We start from the raw sequence: 18,453 nt of genomic DNA, 5'->3' as shown, positions 1-18,453 counted from the left end.
TTAAACTGAGTACAAATTTGTTCCCCTAGGACAATTGGCAATGTCTGTAAACATTTTTGGTTGTCACATTCGGGGAAGGGATACTATTGATAACTATTGGTAGAGGCCAGGGATGCTGTTTAACAGCCTACAATAAAGAGGACAGTACCTCACAACAAAGAATTATCTGGCCCAAAATGTCAATAGTACCAGTTGAGGAACCCTAGAGTAGAGAATAGAGTACTAAAGCTGAAAAACCTAGAATAGAAAGAGTCCAGAAACAGACTAATTAAAATATAAGAATTTGTATAAAATGTATAATTTTCTAAAAAATAAAGGAAAAGATTGGCAAATGTCCCTACATCAAGTACAAATAATATGACACTGTATGTGAAGTTAAAAAACAAATGATGGACTGCAAAGATATTATATTACATTAAATATCTACACACACACACACACACACACACACACACACACACACAATTAGTCCTCATATTCTCCAATTCTGTATTTGCAAATTTCCCTACTTGCTAAAATTTACTTGTAACGTCAGCATCAATACTCAAGGCAATTCTGAGGTCATTTGTAAATGTGGGCACACACAGAGTAGCAAAAAATTTGATTTACACATGTATCCTAGGTGATATTGAATAAGGTATGCTCTGCCTTCTCTTTGCAGCTCTCATGGTATAAGCAAGTGTCTTTTTCTCAGTCTATTTAGTGCCATGGTTTTTGTATTTTTTTATTTTTAATGGGTGATTTCACTGTTTTGTTTTGGTTTATTTTTATTTTTATTTTTTGAGATGGAGTCTTGCTCTGTCGCCCAGGCTAGAGTGCAATGGTGCGATCTCAGCTCACTGCCACTTCCGTCTCCCAGGTTCAAGCAATTCTCCTGCCTCAGCCTCTCAAGTAGCTGGGACTACAGGCACCCACCATCATGCCCAGCTAATTTTTTTTTGTATTTTTAGTAGAGACAGAGTTTCACTATACTGGCCAAGCTGGTCTTGAATTACTGAACTTAGGTGATCTGCCCGCCTCGGCCTCCCAAAGTGCTGGGATTACAGGTGTGAGCCACTGTGCCCAGCCTGTTTTTGTTTGTTTTAGAGACATGAGTTTTAGGTTATAGTGCTGTTGGCCATGAGTTCAATGTTAATGAATCAATAACATATTAAATAAGGTCACTTTAAACAGAAACACACATAGAAAAACAAAGTTACATATTGATCAGTTGACAAAAATGTGACCAGAGGCTCACAGGAACATAACCTTATATTTCCCCTAGGAGCAATAATTCAGTATTTGTTAATTTAGTGTTTGCTGTGACTTTGTAGAATATAACTACCGTGAATAATGAGAATCGACTGTATATAAAACAAGGCAGGATTGATATAAGTACACCTTAAAAGATAAGAAAAATGTAATTTGTTAAAAAAGAAATGCAAATGCCCAATGCACAGGAAAAGATGTTCAACATTACTAATAATCAGGGGAATGCAATTCAAAAATGATACATCCAGGCCAGGCACTGTGGCTCACACCTATAATCTCAGCACTTAGGGAGGTGGAGGCGGGCAGATCACTTGAGGTCAGAAGTTCGAGACCAGCCTGGCTAACATGGTGAAACCCATCTCTACAAAAAATACAAAAATTAGCCAGGCATAGTGGCACATGCCTGTAGATCCAGCTACCTGGGGAGCTAAAGTGGGAGGATTGCTTGAGGCCAGGAGGTGGAGGTTGCAGTGAGCCAAGATCGGCCACTGCACTCCAGCCTGGGTGACAGATCAAGACCCTGTCTCAAAAAAAAAAAGAAAAAAAGAAAAATCTTTATTAAAAAAAAAAATTGCATTGGCAAATTGGCAAAAGCCCAAAAATGTATCATATTAAAAGTGAGAAGGTTGGAAGGTTGGGATGGGGGAAGCAAGTACTCTCATATACTGCTGGTAAGAGTATGCATTGGTACGACCACTTTACAGGGAATTTTGGCAATATCTATTTAAATAATATATATAATTATATATTAATATATCATATAATTATATATTAACATATCTAATATATAATTATATAAATATATTATTATATAATATATTTCATTATTACATAATTAATTATCAATATTATATAATTGTTAGTTTTATATATATACCCTGTTACTCAGTAATTCTACTTTTTTTTTATTATTTTTTATTTTTTTTTATTGATCATTCTTGGGTGTTTCTCGCAGAGGGGGATTTGGCAGGGTCATAGGACAGTAGTGGAGGGAAGGTCAGCAGACAAACAAGTGAACAAAGGTCTCTGGTTTTCCTAGGCAGAGTGTTTGTGTCCCTGGGTACTTGAGATTAGGGAGTGGTGATGACTCTTAACGAGCATGCTGCCTTCAAGCATCTGTTTAACAAAGCACATCTCGCACCGCCCTTAATCCATTTAACCCTGAGTGGACACAGCACATGTTTCAGAGAGCACAGGGTTGGGGGTAAGGTCATAGATCAACAGGATCCCAAGACAGAAGAATTTTTCTTAGTACAGAACAAAATGAAAAGTCTCCCATGTCTACTTCTTTCTACACAGACACAGCAACCTTCCGATTTCTCAATCTTTTCCCCACCTTTCCCCCTTTTCTATTCCACAAAACCGCCATTGTCTTCATGGCCCGTTCTCAATGAGCTGTTGGGTACACCTCCTAGACGGGGTGGTGGCCGGGCAGAGGGGCTCCTCACTTCCCAGTGGGGGCGGCCGGGCAGAGGCGCCCCTCACCTCCCGGACGGGGCGGCTGGCCCGGCAGGGGGCTGACCCCCCCACCTCCCTCCCGGAAGGGGCGGCTGGCCGGGCGGGGGGCTGACCCCCCACCTCCCTCCCAGATGGGGCGGCTAATTCTACTTCTAATTAGCTGCCTTAAATAGTTGCATTAGGAGAGGCTTCGTAAAGACAGACATCTTAAGAACCTGTCATATTGGAAACTAAATGTCCATAGGTAGAGGAATGGATCATAAACTGTGGTATAACAGAATAATTAAATATTGATACAATATAGGTAAAAGGAATGAACTAGCTCTAAATGTACAATATTATTTGCTCTTTATGATAACTGGGTAGAGTATAGATCATGTTATTACTTTCATTTTACAGATGAGGAAACTGAGACCCAAAGTCACCGAATGAGTGACAGAGCCAACTCTCCCCTTCACCCTCCTTCCTCTCCTTATCCCTGTTGCTGTGAAAGGGGCATCCCTACAATGTGCAAGACACTGTTTGAAATTTCACACCCACCATCTCCTCTAATCTTTCCAGCTATCCCAGTGAGGTAGGTCTCATTATAACCCATTTTACAGATGCAAAAATCAGGTCTCAGAGAGCTTAGATGATTTGCACAAGGGGTCATACATAGCTTGTGATTGTGGAGCTGGAAATCAAACATGTGTCTTTCTGCCTCCAAAGTCCTGCTCTTTCCATCCTCCTAGAGCAGGACTGTGGGATGTTCTGGCATGTGCTCTGTGCTCCTAGTCTCACCCCACCCTACCCATCCCCTAATTCCTACTTTTCTGGCTCAAGGGGAGTACAGTTCATCCCTCGGCCCTGTGAATGGAAACCATCCTCCCGCTTTTCACTGCTCAGCCACCAGCTGGATTATTCAGTCACGAGAATTTGAGACAGCATGTCCTCTTGATTTTTGCTTCTTATTTTTAAGAAGAAAAGTGCATTGCCTGACCTTTTACTAAATAACAGCTTTAGGCTCTCTCTGCCTTTTGCTCAAACTCAGCTCTTAGTTCCTACCCTTCTTCATTAAGTGTTGTCCTCTCCTTCCCTCTGCACCCAAAGCATCAACCCAGGAGCTTCCTTCTGCATCTGACATGGTTACAGGCCCACTCTCTTACATTCATCAGAGCTTTACTGTTGATAGACTTTCATTTCTGTTTGCTCTCTTGTGCTTCAATGGGACATGGAGAGAGGTCTTTACCCCCATTTTATAGCAGAGGAAACCAAGGCTCAGCCAAGGGAAATGAACTAAGTCCACATAGCCAGTGAGCATGTGTCACTGCGATGTCAACCCAGATCTCCCAGACTCTAAAGCGTATGATTGCACTGTCCCTTGGGGTCCTTAGCTCTGAGTATGGAGGCAAGGGTGGGGTGGGGAGTGCCTTGGCAAGAGCAGAGTGTAAATGGAAAAGCAGTTTCTGAAATAGGCTTCTTTCCCTGCCCAGGCATTCTGTACTCTGTCCCATTACCGTCACACCCATCCCATCCCCAAACTTGGGATGGCAATGAAGACCATAACTTTCTTATTCTGGTACTTTGTGAGGAACTGGCTAGATCAGAAAAGTGAGTTCCTACTGTTGAGCCGGGCACTGTGCTAAGGACTTCAAACACATCATCCCCTTTAACCTGCTCAACTACTCTGCCTGGTGATTATTATCAACTCCCATTTTGCAGATGAGGTCAGTGAGGTGAGTGTAGAGGTGATATCTAGGTACATTTAATAAGATACTAAAACATTGGGGGGAAAATTAAGGAGTCCAATTCTTATCCTCTTCTGAAAGTTGTTGGTGAAGAGGTCATTAGTCAGCCATTCTCATCAACTAGAACTCAAAAGCTCCTGGAAATAAAGTCTGATGCTCTCACTGTATAGATGGGGCAGCTGAGGCCCAGAGAGAGGCAGTCATGTGCCTAAGGTCACCCAGCCAATTGGTGGACAAGCCTTTGCCTCCCAGCCAGAGACCTTTCCCTGCAGCAGCTGCCCCTATACTGCAGAATGACTTTCATCAGCCCCTCCCACCTTCCACAGAAGGCTCAGTCATGTCACCCCAGAGCCCACTGATTTTTAATTAACCATACTTGAGAGGTAACACCAAGGAACCAAACATGCTTCAGTCAGTGATGAGTTTGTTTTGACTCCTCCAAACAGGGGGAAAACCTGAGAACTCCTTTCCAAGCTGGTCACCACAGGCTAGGCCCATGTTCAGGGTTGAGAACCCCAGGTAATGGGGGACTGGCCACAGAGGTCCTTGGAGAAAGGAGGGAAGGCACAGTGCTGGGCAGAGATGCCAGAAAACCTGGTTCTAATCTTGGCCTTGCTGCTGTCAGTGTGTGGCCTTAAGCAAGTCATTTTTCTCTCGGCCTCAATTTACTCTAAAATGTGTACCATCGTAGCTACTAAGAAAGTTGTTGCAAAAACTAGAAATGATGCTTACTGGTATTTAATTAGTCTCAAACACATAGTAGGCTTTTAACAATTAGTGGCTGTCATTTTCATTATTATTAGGCGCTTCAATTTTTACATGTTGGCAATCTCAAACATACCGTTTTCTTTTTTTTAAAACCCTTTTTTTTTTTTTTTGAGACAGAATCTCCCTCTGTTACCCAGGCTGGAGTGCAGTGGTGTGATCTTGGCTCACTGCAACCTTCACCTCCCGGGTTCAAGCAATTCTGCCTCAGCCTCTCATGTAGCTGAGACTACAGGCAACTGCCACCACACCCAGCTAATTTTTGTATTTTTAATAGAAACGGGGTTTCACTGTGTTAGCCAGGCTGGTCTTGAACTCCTGACCCCAGGTGATCCACCCGTCTCAGCCTCCCAAAGTGCTGGAATTACAGGCATGAGCCACCACGCCTGGCCTAACCTTTTTTTTTTTTTTTAACAGCTTCCCACATAAGCCAAAAATGTAATGTAATTGCTAAAAAAAAAAAAAGTGACTGGAACCTCAGGTCACATTAACAGAGTATAAGGTCTGGAAGCAAAGGAGTGATGATCTATATTAACTTTCAGTTGGATAGAACTCACCAGCCATCACATCTCAGAAATAACTTTTTATCGTCTACTCTGTAGGTTCCCAACTTTGGTTTCCAATTTCCTGAGGGTCCCCAAACATAGCAGTGGGGATTCTTGAGCAATCTCCAATATTGCAAAGGTTTTTTTTTTTTTTGAGACGGAGTCTCGCTCTGTTGCCCAGGCTAGAGTGCAGTGGTGTGATCTCTGCTCACTGCAACCTCCGCCTCCCAGGTTCAAGCAATTCTCTGCCTCAGCCTCCCGAGTAGCTGGGATTACAGGCCCCTGCCATCACGCCTGGCTAATATTTGTATTTTTAGTAGAGACGGGGTTTCACCATCTTGGCCAGAGGCTGGTCTTGAACTCCTGACCTTGTGATCCACCCGCCTCAGCCTCCCAAAGTGCTGGGATTGCAGGTGTGAGCCACTGTGCCCGGCCCAACAATTTTTGTTTTCTTTTTTTTTGAGATGGAGTCTCACCCTCTTGCCCAGGCTGGAGTGCAATGTTGCCATCTCGGCTCACTGCAACCTCTGCCTCCCAGGTTCAAGCAATTCTCCTGCCTCAGCTGGCTACAATATTGCAAAAGTTTTACAGGGACCAAGTTTCTTCTCTTTGAGCTAGAATTATATCAGTTCCAGGGGGGTAATTAACATAGGTGCTCTCCTGCTGATCAGAGCTCTTTGATTAATACAGAATGGAAAAAATTAGTACTTAATAAATGCAGTCTATTATGTAGACAGAATCCTTCAGAACTTGGAGTTCAAAGGGAAAGAAACAGAAAAATTAGGCCAGTTGTATTTTCTACACCATTTTATGAAGTAGTAACAGATCTAGACAGGTGAAGGGTTTGGCACAAAGTAGCACAATGATTTAATACCAGAATGAGGACTTGAGCCAAGGTCTTGTAACTCCTGGAAGCCCAAGGGATTCCCCAGAGCCCTGGCTGGCCAGTTGCTCAGAGCCCCATAATGTGAGATGGACTTTGACCAATCAGATGATCAGAGGCAGGTGACTACTTCAGATCTGGGAACCAGGTCATGTGAGGATTAGGTAAAGAGCTGGGGATAGTTGGCCTTGAACAGAGGAGACTCTGGGCTCACAGCCTAGGGCCTCAGATCTCTGCAAGGTTGTTCTGGGACAAGAGGATCAGACATTTTTATGAGAATCAAGAGAACAGAGCTGAAATCAGTGGGGAAAGCCATAGGGAGATGGATGTTGAGTCAATAAAGGTAGAACTTATTTAGAGTATACCTGAAATACTGCAAAAAGAACTCCATCACTCTGGGCCATATTTCACTCACAAATTCGTAATCCTTTACAAATTTGTTTTGTTTTTTAACAAACAAATTTTTTTGTTTTGTTAAATTGTTTTGTTTTGTTTTTTAAAAAAGCACCTCTATCCATGGAAGGTAATCAGGAAAAGGCTAAATATGGGATTCAGCTAAGGGGATTCTTGTATTGAAGAGAAGGTTGAAGTAAATCCCTGTACAAGTTGGAATGCCTTAAAACGAAAGCTTAAATAACAAAGAATCCCAAGGAGTCTATAAAACATGCACAAAATAACCTGTTAGAACAAAGTGTGTTTGGGCCGGGCACAGTGGCTCACACCTGTAATCCCAGCACTTTGGGAGGCCCAGGAGGGTGGATCATGAGGTCAGGAGATTGAGACCATCCTGGCTAACACGGTGAAACCCCATCTCTACTAAAAATACAACAAAATTAGCCGGGCTTGGTGGCGGGCACCTGTAATCCCAGCTACTCAGGAGGCTGAGGCAGGAGAATGGCATGAACCCTGGAGGGAGAGCTTGAAGTGAACAGAGATCGCACCACTGCACTCCAGCCTGGGCGACAGAGTGAGACTCTGTCTCAAAAAAAAAAAAAAAAAGAACTAAGTTTGTTTAGCAAGGTCACAGTAAAGTCAAAACCAAATATCAATTGTATTTATATATACTACTAACAAAAAATTAGAAACCCAAACTAAAAACACAATAATACCATTTACAGTTACTCTAAAATAAATGAAATACTTAGGTAAAATTTAACAAAACATGTACAGGTACTGTATGTTAAAAACTACAAAATCCCTGCACTTTGGGAGGCCAAGACTGGAGGATCGCTTGAGCCCAGGAGTTCAAGACCATTCTGGGCAACATGATAAGACTCCTGCCTCTACAAAAAAAAAAAAAAAAATAGCAGGGTATGGTGGCATGTGCCTGTAGTCCCAGCTACTGGGAGGCTGAGATGGGAGGATTGCTTTAGCCCAGGAGGCGGAGGCTGCCATGAGCCCAGATCACACCACTGCACTCTAGTCTGGGTGACAGAGCAAGACTCTGTCTCAAAAAAAAAGAAAACTACAAAATGCTTAGCCGGGCATGATGGCATGTGGCTGAGGTGGGAGGATCCCTTGAGCCCAAGAGTTCAAGGCTCACTTGTAAGCTATGATCATGTCACTATACTCCAACCTGGCAACAGAGGGAGACCCCTGTCTCTAAAAATAACCAACCAAACAAAAAAAAACTACAAAATGCTGATGAAGGAAATCAAAGAAGACCTAAAATGGAGAAATACACTATGTTCATGAATTGCAAAACTCAACATAGTAAACATAAAAATTGCAACCCGCCCTTTTTTTTGAGACAGGGCCTTGCTCTGTTACCCAGGCTGGAGTACAATGGCACAATCTAGCCTCAACTTCCTGGGCTCAAGTGACCCTCCCACCTCAGCCTCCCAAGGAGCTCAGTGGAAAAGAATTCACAGAAAATTAGGCCAGTCGTATTTTCTGTTCCATTTTATGAAGTAGTAACCAAGATCCAGAGAAGAGAAGGGTTTGGCACAAAGTAGCACAACGTTTAATACCAGAATGAGGACTTGAGCCAAGGTCTTGTAACTTCTGGAAGGCTTGGCTGGCAGCTGCTCAGACCCCCACAATTGGAGAGGGATCACCACACCCTGTTAATTTTTTATTTTTGTAGAGATGGGTTCTTGCTATGTTGCCCAGGCTGGTTTTGAACTCCTGGGCTCAAGCAATTCTCCCTTCTTGGCCTCTCAAAGTGTGGGGATTACAAGTGTGAGCCACTGTGCCTGGCCAAAATGGCAGTTTTATAGATAGATAGATAGATAGATAGATAGATAGATAGATAGATAGATAGATAGATAGATAGGTAGATAGGTAAGCTAATTCTCAAATTTATAGAGAGAGAGACAAAGGAACTAGAATAGCTAAAGTAATACTGAAAAAGAATAATGAAGTTGGAGGAAATCACACTACTCAACTTTAAGACTTATTGTATAGCAACAATAATAAACAGTAAGGAGGATAGTGTGGTATTGGAGGAGGGACGGACACATGCATAGATCAAAATATGGTCCAGAAGTAGACTGACGTCATAAGGTTGTCCAACAGATTTTTGATGAAGGTGCAAAATCAATTCAACTGGGGAAGAATAGTCTTTTCAATAAATGGTGTTAAAACAACTAAACTTCCATAAGTAAAAAATAAACCTTTACCTAGATCTCACACCTTGTACAAAAATTATCTCAAAAAAGATCTAAATGTAAACCAAAAAACTCTTAACACTTTTAGAAGAAAACAGGGAAAAATCTTCATGACATGCAGTTATGCAAAGAATTCTTAAACAAGACATCAAAAGCACAATACATTTTTTAAAAAAAAGCCAGTATTCATCAAAGTTCAAAATTTTAATGCTGTGAAAGATCCTGTTAAGAGGATGAAAAGGCAAGCCTCAGACTGGAGAATATATTCACATATTTGACAAAATATATAAGGATTGGTCGGGTGTGGTGGCTCATGCCTGTAATCCCAGCACTTTGGGAGGCCCAGGTGGGCGGATCACTTGAGGTCAGGAGTTCAAGACAAGCCTGGCTGACATGGCGAAACCCCGTCTCTACTAAAAATACAAAAAGAATTAGCCAGGTCTTGTGGCACAAGCTGTAATCCCAGCTACTCAGGAGGCTGAGGCAGGAGAATCGCTTGAACCCAGGAAATGGAGGTTGTGGTGAGCTGAGATCACGCCACTGCACTCCAGCCTGGGTGACAGAGTGATATGTCTCAATAAATGAATGAATAAATAAATAAAACAAAATATATAAAGAACACCCTAAACTCAACATTAAGAAAACAAATGATCCCATTAGAAAATGAGCAGAAGACTTGAACAGACACTTCATTAAAGATGAACAGAGAACAATCTATGTTTTAAAATGTCCAGGCCTGGTGGCTCAGGCCTATAACCCCAGCAACTTGGGAAGCCAAGGCAGGAGGATAACTTGAGCCCAGGAATTCAAGATAGCCTGGGAAATATAATGAGACCCTGTATCTACAAAAAAAAAAAAAAAAAAAAAAAAAGGTGGATGTGGTGGTGCACACCTATAGACCTAGTTACTCAGGAGGCTGAAGTGGGAAGATCACCTGAGCCCAGGAGGTCAAGGCTGTAGTGCGCCATGTTCAAGCCACTGCACTCCAGTCTTGGCAACAGTGCAAGACCCTATCTCAAAATAAAATAATGTTTTTAAAAAAGGATATATAGGTGGCAAATAGGCACATGAAAATATGTTCAACTTCATTAGTCATTAAGGAAATGCAGATTAAAGCCACAGTGAGATGCCATCTCAAGGAGCACAGGTAATGGAAAGAGATTGAAAGCTTTCAGAAAGAATAGTACATAGACTCACTTGATCTTAGAAAGATCTTAGATCTCCCTGGCTACAGCATGGAGGACGTGATGGAGGGGCCCCCGCTGGAGGCTGTTCCAGGGGTCTGGGCAGAGGAAGATGAAAGCCTGACCTAAGGTGGTAGCCTTGAGGATGGAGAGAAATGGGTGGATACCACAGATGACTATTAGGTGGAACCAGCAGGACCTGGCTTTTGTGAAAGGGCCGAGGTAGAAGGTGTGAGAGATGACTCGAATTTCTGGCTTAAACACTTGATACATTTTTTATCTAGAAAGACAGAAATGTTCAATTGTGTCAAATGCTCCTGATTAAAAAAAGAAAAAGGAAAAAAGAATCAGAGTCCTATAACTGGTAAAGTACAATTTAAAATAAATAAATAATGTTAAATGTTCCTGATAAGTCAAGGGAGATAAGGATTTAGAAGTGACCATGGGTTTAGTGACAAATAGTTTGAAGGTATAGTGGGGGCAGAACAAAGTAAGTTGCAGCTGAACAAGTCACGAATGGAAGGTAGAGAATAATAAGGCCAAGTGGACTTCCTTTCAAGCTTTGATTTAAGAGGAAGAAAGAAGATAAGTCACTCAACAAAGAGAAGCATGGAATCTATTCTCAAAGCGAGAACAATCTATGTTTTAAAAATGTCCACCACTCTTCTCCATACTAGCTGTATGGTAATCCTGTGTTCTCATCTATAAAATGGATTTCTAATAGTACCTACCTCATAGGGTTATGGTGAAGGTCAAGTCTTCATAGCTCTTAACAATTCTTTCTTATCTGTTTCCTCCACCAAACTACAAGTTCATGAGCAACACTGACAGCTCTCAGTGCATAATGTGGTGTATTGTTAATAAATACATGTTAAACAAATGATGCTTCTAAGGCTCTGACCACAATGCACTGCCCAAGGTAAGCACCAGAGAAGTCAGCTGGGGAGTGTGATCCCGATGGGGAAGAAGAGAGCCGCACACCCTCAGTTTGCTGTTTTCCAGGCCCTGAGGAGGTTTCTCCTGACTGCCAAGGTGTGAACACAGGCATGGCAGCAGAAGTGCCAAGAGTGAGCCCTCTCCAGCAGAGTTACTCCTGCTTGAACCCACAGCTGGAGAGCAATGAGGGGCAGGCTGTGAACTCCAAACGCCTCCTCCATCATTGCTTCATGGCCACAGTGACCACCAGTGACATTCCAGGCAGCCCTGAGGAAGCCTCTGTACCCAACCCTGACCTATGTGGACCAGTCCCATAAACATTCAATAAATGTCTCCATACCATCCCCTTCTGGAGTCTCTTCAGTGAAAGGTGGGAGTGGGAAAGGACTTTAGAGCCTAGCATGATAAATGAGGGCTTCTCCCAGCAAAGATACCCGGCCCTGCTGTGGACCCTGCCATACTGTTCTGCTTGGCCTATTGTGGGCCAAGGAACTTTGACATGACTCCTAGGAAAAATGGTCAGTAACAACTCCATGCAATCGGGTGGAAGCCTGGGGCCTGTGAAGGCACAGAGGAGCCCCTCACCCAACTGGGAAGTCAGAGAACTCTGACATGGTTTTCCTGCCCCACAGTAGGTGTATTTAGGAGCCCCTGAGAAGATGATTAGCCCTCAGAGGGGGATGATCTCTGCCTCTTCAGCAGCTCTGCCTCACCCTGGAGTGCGCCATCCTGGCGTAAGCCCCTTGCAGAGGGACGGATAGAGAGGGAGTATGTTGTGCACGGGGCTCAGGCGTCATTCTTTTTCTTAGGTAGATGAAGGAGTGAATGCTAAGTGAGAGAATGAATAGGGGCAGGGCGCGGCAGTTCATGCCTGTAGTCCTAGAGCTTTGGGAGGACAAGGTGGATGGATCACTTGAGCCCACTTATTCAAGACCAGCTTGGGCAACACAGTGAGACCCAGACTCTACAAAAAATTTTAAAATTAGCCACATGTGGTGGCTTATACCTGTAGTTGCAGCTACTTGGGAGGCTGAAGCAGGAGAATCAGTTGAGCCCTGGAGGTCGAGGCTGCAGTGAGCTATGATCACACCACTGCACTCCAGCCTGGGCAAGACCTCATCACAAAAAAAGAAGAAGAATGAATGAATGAATGAATGGTTATCAGACTGAATACAGGCTCCAGAGGGTGGACTCTGCCACTGTGTGGCCTTGATAAAGTCCCTTGTCTTCCTGAGCCTCAGTCCCCTTGCTGGGTTATTGCAAGTGTTCAATGAGGTGATGGATTTGAACTCACTTCGTAAACATTAAATTACTAGAAGACTTTTTTTTTTTGAGGCGGAGTTTTGCTCTGTCACTTAGGCTAGAGTGCAGTGGCATGATCTCAGCTCAGTGCAACCTCCGCCTTCCGGATTCAAGTGATCCTTCCACCTCAGCCTCCCAAGTAACTGGGACTACAGGTGTGTGCCACTATGCCTGGCTAATTTTTGTATTTTTAGTGGAGACGGGGTTTCACCATGTTGGCCAGGCTGGTCTTGAACTCCTGACCTCAAGTGATCCGCCTGCCTTGGCCTCCCAAAGTGCTGGGATTACAGATGTGAGCCACCACACCTGGCCTGCTAAAAGACTTTTTAAATTACCAATGGATGATAACATAGTATTCCTGCTAAAAGACTTTTTAAATTACAAATGGACAATAACAGTAAATTATGTAATACTGAAAAACTCTGGAGTCAAATGCCTGGTTAAAATCCTGCCCCTGTCACTTACTTGCTAGGTAACCTCTGTGCCTCAGTCCTCTCATCTATATAAGCTGGAATCTTAGTAGTACCTTCCTCATAGGGCTTGGGGAAGGACTAAATTACTAAGTCCATGCAGGTACATAGAAAAGTGTTGGCAAATGGAAAGCACTATGTGTTAGCTATTATTATTATTTTTAACATGTCTTATTATTAATCTGATCGCAAAGGAATCTTAGGGCAAGATGCTGACTGCCAGCCCTCCCTCCTGGCTGCTCTCCTAACTTTGGCAATGGCTTTTAGGCTTCACCTTCGGAATGCAAGACAAGGACTGTGGAGACGCAGCTCAGCAGCCACCAAAAGCAGCTCTTGACATTTCAGACAGTGACATGACCTGCTGCTGGATTTGGCAACAGTGAAAGAGTCACTCTTAGATACCTGTGCCTGAGGCCAGCCAAAGGGTACATGATGGGGTGGCAAGACAGGGTGAGTCACCCACAGAAGTGTTCTAGGCTGGAAGTCAAGAGATTTTGGTTCTGGTCTTGCTTCATTTGTTGTTGTTGGTGGTGGTGGTGGTGGTGGGGTGTGTGTGTGTGTGCTCTTTTATTTCAGCACTCTTTTTTTTTTTTTTTTTTTGAGACAGTCTCATTCTGTCACCAGGCTGAAGTGCAGTGGAGATCATAGCTCACTGCAACCTCAAACTCCTGACACAAGCAATCCTTCTGCCTTAGCCTCCCAAGCAACTGTGACTACAGGTGCGTGCCACTGTGTCCAGCTAATTTTTAAATTTTTTTTTTATCGAGACGGGTGGTTGCTATGTTGCCTAGGCTAGTCTTGAACGTGTTGGGATTACAGGTGTGAGCCACTGCACCCAGCCTATTTTCAGCACTTAAAACCCAGCACCCTTGTCCATTTACTGTACACTTAGTGGTATCCATTCTATTCTAGGACCTGTGCAGGTTGCCACAAACAAGAGGAATCAGACAGTTCTCGCCCTCAAGGGGCTCACATGGAGGACAAGGCAGGCACACAAATGGCCAGGAGGCCCAGTGGTGGCCCTTCCTGGGGCTTTAGGGAGGAAGAAATGATGTCTGAGCTGAATCGTCAAAGATGACTCAAAGTTTCCAGGTGAGACAGGAACGGAAAACATTATGGTTAGAATACAGCTTGTTCACAATAGTGAGAGAGAGCCAGTGTGGCCCAGGACCTGCAAGTTATTTGTTATAGAAAGAGCTTAGGGTACTTGTAGATATGTGGTGGGGCTGGGTGATATTGGGATGTTTAGTCCCTGACGCTCTGTGCGACCCTTCACAGGATGAATTCCTTCTCTGTCCTTGGTATCCTCATCAGAAAAATCCAACTTTTCTCTGAACACTTTCAAGGGAGACTGGGAGGTTTCAGGAAAGAATCTGATAATGCCCTTGCCTTTAGGCTGCTAGCAGTCAGAAGGGGGAGATGCTGTGTGCATTCCAAACACTCAAGTGGTCATCCGCGGCCTAAGGCAGTGGTTCTCAAACTCGAGGCTGCATCAGAATCAGCTGTGTGGAGGGCTTGTTAAAACACAGAATGCTGGCCTCCTACCCCAGTGTCTGACTCAGTAGGTCAGGAGTAAGTCCCCAGAATTTGCATTTCTAACAAATTCCAGGTGATGCTGATGATGCTGGTCTGAGACCACCCTTTGAGCACAACAGCCTCTGCAAGAACAAAAACAAGCTTTGAGGACTCCGAGCCAGAGAGATCTGGGGGAGACCGCACACTGAGCAAGGCCCTGAAGACCTGGTAGAATTTCCCCAACAGTTGGAGAAAGGGAATGTACGTGCTGCTTTTGCTGACCTACACATCCTAGGCCTCATAAAGCTCCTCCCTGCCCCCCAACAGCTCCTCTCCTTTGAATTCAATCAAGGCTCAGAGCCGGCTGTCACTGGGGTTGGCTAGTCTGGGTCCTGCATTAGAAACAAACTGCCCACCCTGTGTGATAGGAGCCCCTCCCCCAGGGCAGCCGCAGTGGGAGGAAGCTGGGTGGGCTGATGCGCAGACAGAAATAGTCTGAGCTCACCGCTGTTCCCAAGCACACATCGACCGGCAATTATTTCTTGTAAATTGCTTTCCCGGTTATGTTCAGAACATGTGTGTGTGCCTGCCTGAGAACAAACACTCAGAGGGCACAGGGCGGAGGAGCTAGCTGGAGAGTGGGCTTCGGATGGAGGGGAGTGAATCTTCAGCCCAGAATTAGAGAATGTTGAATCTTGGAACTTGGAAACGTTAGAACATTCCACTCCCCTTTACAGCTATCCTGCTAGGTGTTTTTTCTCAGACGTTCACATTTGTTTGTCCATTCAACATTGATTGACAATGATTTTCTGCCAGAATCTTGGCTAAATGAGGTCCCGATCCCTATCTTCAAGAAGCTCATGGCTACAGGCATTTACAAAAGATCCCTAATCTAGCCAAAGACTTTGGGAAGGCCTCCTGGAGTAAGCAATAACTGGATTAAGTTTAAAGGACCCACTGACAGGTGAAAGGAGGTTTCTGGTACAAGATGAGGAACAGCATTTAAGGCAGAAGGAACAGCATACATGAAGACCTATGGCTAAGAGAGACCATATGGTTCTTTCAGGTAACAATAAGTAGTTCAGTTTGGGTAGACACAAGGTGGGAATGGTGAGAGATGAAGCTGGAAGGGTAGACGAGCCAAGTCCTGAAGGCTTTGCCATATTAAGGGGCTTGGTCTTTATCCCGAGGGCAAAAGGGAGCCACAGGAAAGGGTTTCAAGCATGGAAAGGAACTCGACAACACCTTTTGTGAGCACTTGCTTCCTGTTCTCTGCAACATTGAAGTGAAATTTGCCATTCAGGATCTCTGCCTTTGGGGCCCTTTGGTTGCAGATCCTTCAGAAGTCTAAAGGACAGTGATGGCTCATGTATCCACAAGAAATGACTTGGGCCCTAGACGTCTGTCCTCCGGTCAGGGGGAGGCCATTCTACTGCCTGACTGACTCATGACACTGCTCCTCCTGGTCTGTGCCTGTTGGCTCAGGGGCCAGGGCACAAGACAGCCAAAGCCAGGCTGCAGGCCACAGCCCAGGAGAGCTCCATGCCTTGCTCGGTCCCAGAACCCTGGGTCCCACCTGGGAAGTCTCGTGTGTGGAACACTCACAGGGGTGTGAAGGGCTCCTTGCATACCTTCTCCATCCCTCACAGGATCAAGGCCACCCAGAGCAGATGACCCACTCCGAGAGAGTTGACTGAAGACACACTGTGGGCCCACCACTGTGACAAGCCCTTAGAATAGAATACGGCCGGGCATGGTGGCTCACAGCTATAATCCCAGCACTTTGGGAGGCCAAGGAGGGCGGATAACCTGAGGTCAGGAGTTCCAGACCAGCCTGGTCAACATGGTGAAACCCCGTCTCTACTAAAAATACAAAAAATTAGCCAGGCATGGTGGCAGGCGCCTGTAATCCCAGCTACTCGGGAGGCTGAGGCAGGAGAATTGCTTGAACCCAGGAGGAGGAGGTTGCGGTGATCTGAGATTGCGCCACTGCCCTCCAGCCTGGGTGACAGAGCAAGACTCCGTCTCAAAAAAAAAAAAAAAAAAAATCCTGCAACCCCGCCCTTCAGACCTTACTTACTAGAGATGAAGAGTAGGTTTGACCCGTGAAACCCCTAGAGAACAGTCAGAGAGAGATCCCAAACAAATGCCAAGATGTGGGGTAAGGACCATTAGAGTTGCAAAGATTCTAAGGCAGGAGAAAAGAAACAGTCTGGAAGCCTTCATGGAGGAAGCAGGGGTTGAACTTAATCTTGATGGACCATGGCAATACTTGAAGGGTCTCATCCAGGTAGAGGAAGCATTCTATCCTGTCAACTTTCTATTTCATTTTATTTTATTTATTTATTTATTTATTTATTTATTGAGACAGAGTCTCGCTCTGTCACCCAGGCTGGAGTGCAGTGTCTCAATCTCAGCTCACTGCAACCTCCACCTCCCGGGTTCAAGTGATTCTCCTGCCTCAGCCTTGTGAGTAGCTGGGATTACAGGCCCCTGCCAATATGCCCGGCTAATTTTTTTTTTTTTTTTTAAATAAAGATGGGGTTTTACCATGTTGGCCAGGCTGGTCTTGAACTCTGGACCTCAAGTGATCTGCCCACTTAGGCCTCCCAAAGTGCTAGGATTACAGGCGTGAGGTACCGCCTCCCCCCCCCCCCCCCCCCACTTTCTGTTTTAAAGAGAGTACCCCTTAGGGCTCCAAGGGCTCTGGACAAGTAGATCTCTCTAGCCCCACCTTCAGCCATAGTCCGCTAACCAACAGACTATCTTTTGTGTGCCAGGTCTTGTCCTGGGCTCTAGGAACAAAGAAATGAATCAGTCATAATTCCTGCCCTCAGGGAATTCTCAGGCTACTGGAGGAAGACTGCTAGGTTAAATAGACAGTTAAATACACTGTGGAAAGTGCCATGGTTTGTTTATTCAAGCACAGGGCAAAATCACTACTTGTCCAGCACAGAGGGCTGCTGTCGTGCAGCCAGCCTTATCTCCAAGGAGGCCTTTCTCCGGGAAGTAGGGAGCTTCATTGTGAAACCTTCATCTTCTAAACCTCCAGCTCCGGGCTCTCAAACCCCGCCTTCTCTCCTGGCTGCGGTAGGTTACCATGGAAGCCGTAAGCCCCTCGCAGCTCCCTGCGGTTCCACACCCCTCCCCCTTCGCCATCTCTCTTAGCTCTTTGTCCTGTGGCTGCAGATGTCCTCCCGGGCTGATCAACTCCCGAACTTTCCCCAGGGTGAGAATTATTATCCCCATTTGAAATAGGGAAAAACTGAGACCCAGAGGCGTGAGGGATTTGCCCCAGACCCCTCGCAGCCCGTTACTGGCAGAATCCCAAGCACAGGTTCCCTCCAAGCACCTCCTCCACCCTCCCCGCAACCACCCCTCTGTGTGGCGTTCATTATGCGCTCCTATCCACCAAAGCTTATGTTTGCTTTTTTGATTCTTTCCGTATCTTTGGTAGTTTAACTTCTTATTCTAAGAAAATCAGAACATGTGGCCGGGCGCGGTGGCTCACGCCTGTAATCCCAGCACTTTGGGAGGCCGAGACGGGTGGATCACCTAAGGTCATGAGGTCGAGACCAGCCTGGCCAACATGGTGAAACCCCGTCTCTACTAAATATACAAAAATTAGCCGGGCGTGGTGGCGCATGCCTGTGATCCCAGCTACTCGGGAAGCTGACGCAGGAGAATCGCTTGAACCTGGGAGGTGGAGGTTGCAGTGAGCTGAGACTGCATCATTGCATTCCAGCCTGGGCAACAAGAGCGAAACTGCGTCTAAAAAAAAAAAAAGAAAGAAAGAAAATCAGAACAT

At 45.0% G+C, this 18,453-nt stretch overlaps 1 protein-coding gene across 10 annotated transcripts in view; it reads left to right on the top strand.

Moving 5' to 3' along the window:
- The window catches only part of SHISAL2A (shisa like 2A), a 37,047-nt gene that overhangs the window by 12,701 nt on the left and 5,893 nt on the right, over positions 1-18,453 (top strand). For 2 of the 10 annotated variants that reach the window (XR_010131025.1, XR_010131022.1), the window contains one exon: positions 14,043-14,222. The exons of 1 other annotated variant lie outside the window; for it this stretch is intronic. Coding sequence is in view for 1 of the 9 variants with exons in the window: in XM_004025808.5 (XP_004025857.4) it covers positions 11,425-11,675 (251 nt within the window). In the remaining 8 variants the exon portion in view is untranslated. Of the gene's footprint in view, positions 1-3,108; positions 3,284-11,424; positions 11,688-14,042; positions 14,223-14,820; positions 14,907-15,656; positions 15,712-17,587; positions 17,736-17,806; positions 17,875-18,453 lie in introns of those variants that run through there. 7 more of the 10 variants (XR_010131024.1, XR_010131018.1, XM_004025808.5 and 4 more) reach the window with 6 other exon arrangements.

The sequence above is a fragment of the Gorilla gorilla genome, chromosome 1 (genome assembly GCF_029281585.2).
Source record: "Gorilla gorilla gorilla isolate KB3781 chromosome 1, NHGRI_mGorGor1-v2.1_pri, whole genome shotgun sequence".
Taxonomy (NCBI): Eukaryota; Metazoa; Chordata; class Mammalia; order Primates; family Hominidae; genus Gorilla; species Gorilla gorilla.
This window is presented reverse-complemented; position numbering and strand designations above follow the sequence as displayed.